The sequence below is a fragment of the Muscardinus avellanarius genome (genome assembly GCF_963383645.1).
Source record: "Muscardinus avellanarius genome assembly, chromosome: 14".
NCBI lineage: Eukaryota > Metazoa > Chordata > Mammalia > Rodentia > Gliridae > Muscardinus > Muscardinus avellanarius.
This window is the reverse complement of record NC_137800.1, coordinates 61,896,807-61,898,034: the sequence shown is the minus strand read 5'-3', so window position 1 is coordinate 61,898,034 and position 1,228 is coordinate 61,896,807. Positions and strand designations below refer to the sequence as shown.

The 1,228-nt window shown below is 48.3% G+C and overlaps 1 protein-coding gene across 1 annotated transcript in view; it reads right to left on the bottom strand.

Moving 5' to 3' along the window:
* The window catches only part of FNTA (farnesyltransferase, CAAX box, subunit alpha), a gene marked incomplete at both ends in the record, with an annotated part of 41,988 nt that extends 41,640 nt beyond the window's left edge, over positions 1-348 (bottom strand). The window contains 2 exon segments of the mRNA XM_080710265.1: positions 35-184; positions 241-348. Of these exon segments, the coding sequence (XP_080566391.1) occupies positions 35-184; positions 241-348 (258 nt within the window).
* Positions 349-1,228: the final 880 nt, after the last annotated feature.

The following is a 1,228-nucleotide window of genomic DNA, read 5'->3' as shown; positions in this document are numbered from 1 at the left end:
CCCCGCCCCCGAGCTGGCCCCGCCCCCGGCGCACTTCCGGCGGCCCGCTTCCGGCCACCGAGACGCGGGCCAGAGGGCCCGGCGCTCCGGGAGGGCGTGGCACCACATTCCCGGTCCTTGGAGGAGGGGAGGCGCCACCGCTCCGCCCCACTTCACGACCACTGCCTGTCCAGCACTTCACCGCCTTCCCACCAAAACAGCACAAGCACAGATACAGTCTGAGTGGAGACACCAGCTGACGCTCCTCTGAAGAGGTCGACGCCGAAAGCACTCAGCTCCTGGAGATTCTGGAGCTGCCTTTGTCCGCCGGATCCGAGCTGTGTTCTTAGGATTGTGTGCCTGTGCCATCTTCGCTAGATGCATGGGGAAATATTAATCCCTCCTGCGTTTTTACCAATCTTTGAGGATATTAGAAGCAGTGTAAAATTTATGTGGCAGAAATAAGAACAGAAAGGTGGAAGAGGAGGGAAATTGTGGAGCAGAATGGAAGAGAGGCTTCATAGCAAAGGAAAGGGGACATAACAGGACCTGTGAAGATCCATAAGGCCGGCACAGGTTCGGGGCACACAAATGTTATCTTATGGACACGTGTGAAGAGAAACCAGGCAGGTATTATTCCCCACTTTATAAGTGAGGATGAACGGGGTCTGAGGATGCTTGTTACAGAATTATCGAGGCAGGAGAAAGTAAGGAGATGATTAATGGTAATAGAACCCCCATGATGGGCAAACTTCTTTCTAATCGTCCTTATCTCTGGCCTAGTATTTCTTTTATAAATATTTGTTATTTGCTTTTTGTTTAGTTTTTGGTGGTCCTGGGGATTGAATCCAGTGGCATTTTACATCTGAGCCAAATTCACACCTTTGTTTAGTGCATACCGATATCAAGTATGCAATACTAAGATCCTCCTGTCTCAGCCTTCAAGTATTGAGATTACAGTATATGCCAGTATGTCTAGCCCAGTATTTCTTTTTTTTTTAATTTTTATTGGTGCATTGTAATCATACATCACATTGGAATATAAGACTTGAAAGGATATACAAGCACACATCATCCAATTAGCCCTCATCCAGCCCCCATCCCATTCCCTCCCCCTCCCTCGATCCCATGCTTGTTTGGTGATTAACTTTGATACATATGTTTATATACCTCCTGCTTTTTAAAGAGGCTCCATCCTCCCCTATTCCATACCCTCTGATTGGTCACCTTAATTAGGGCCCTTTTCCTG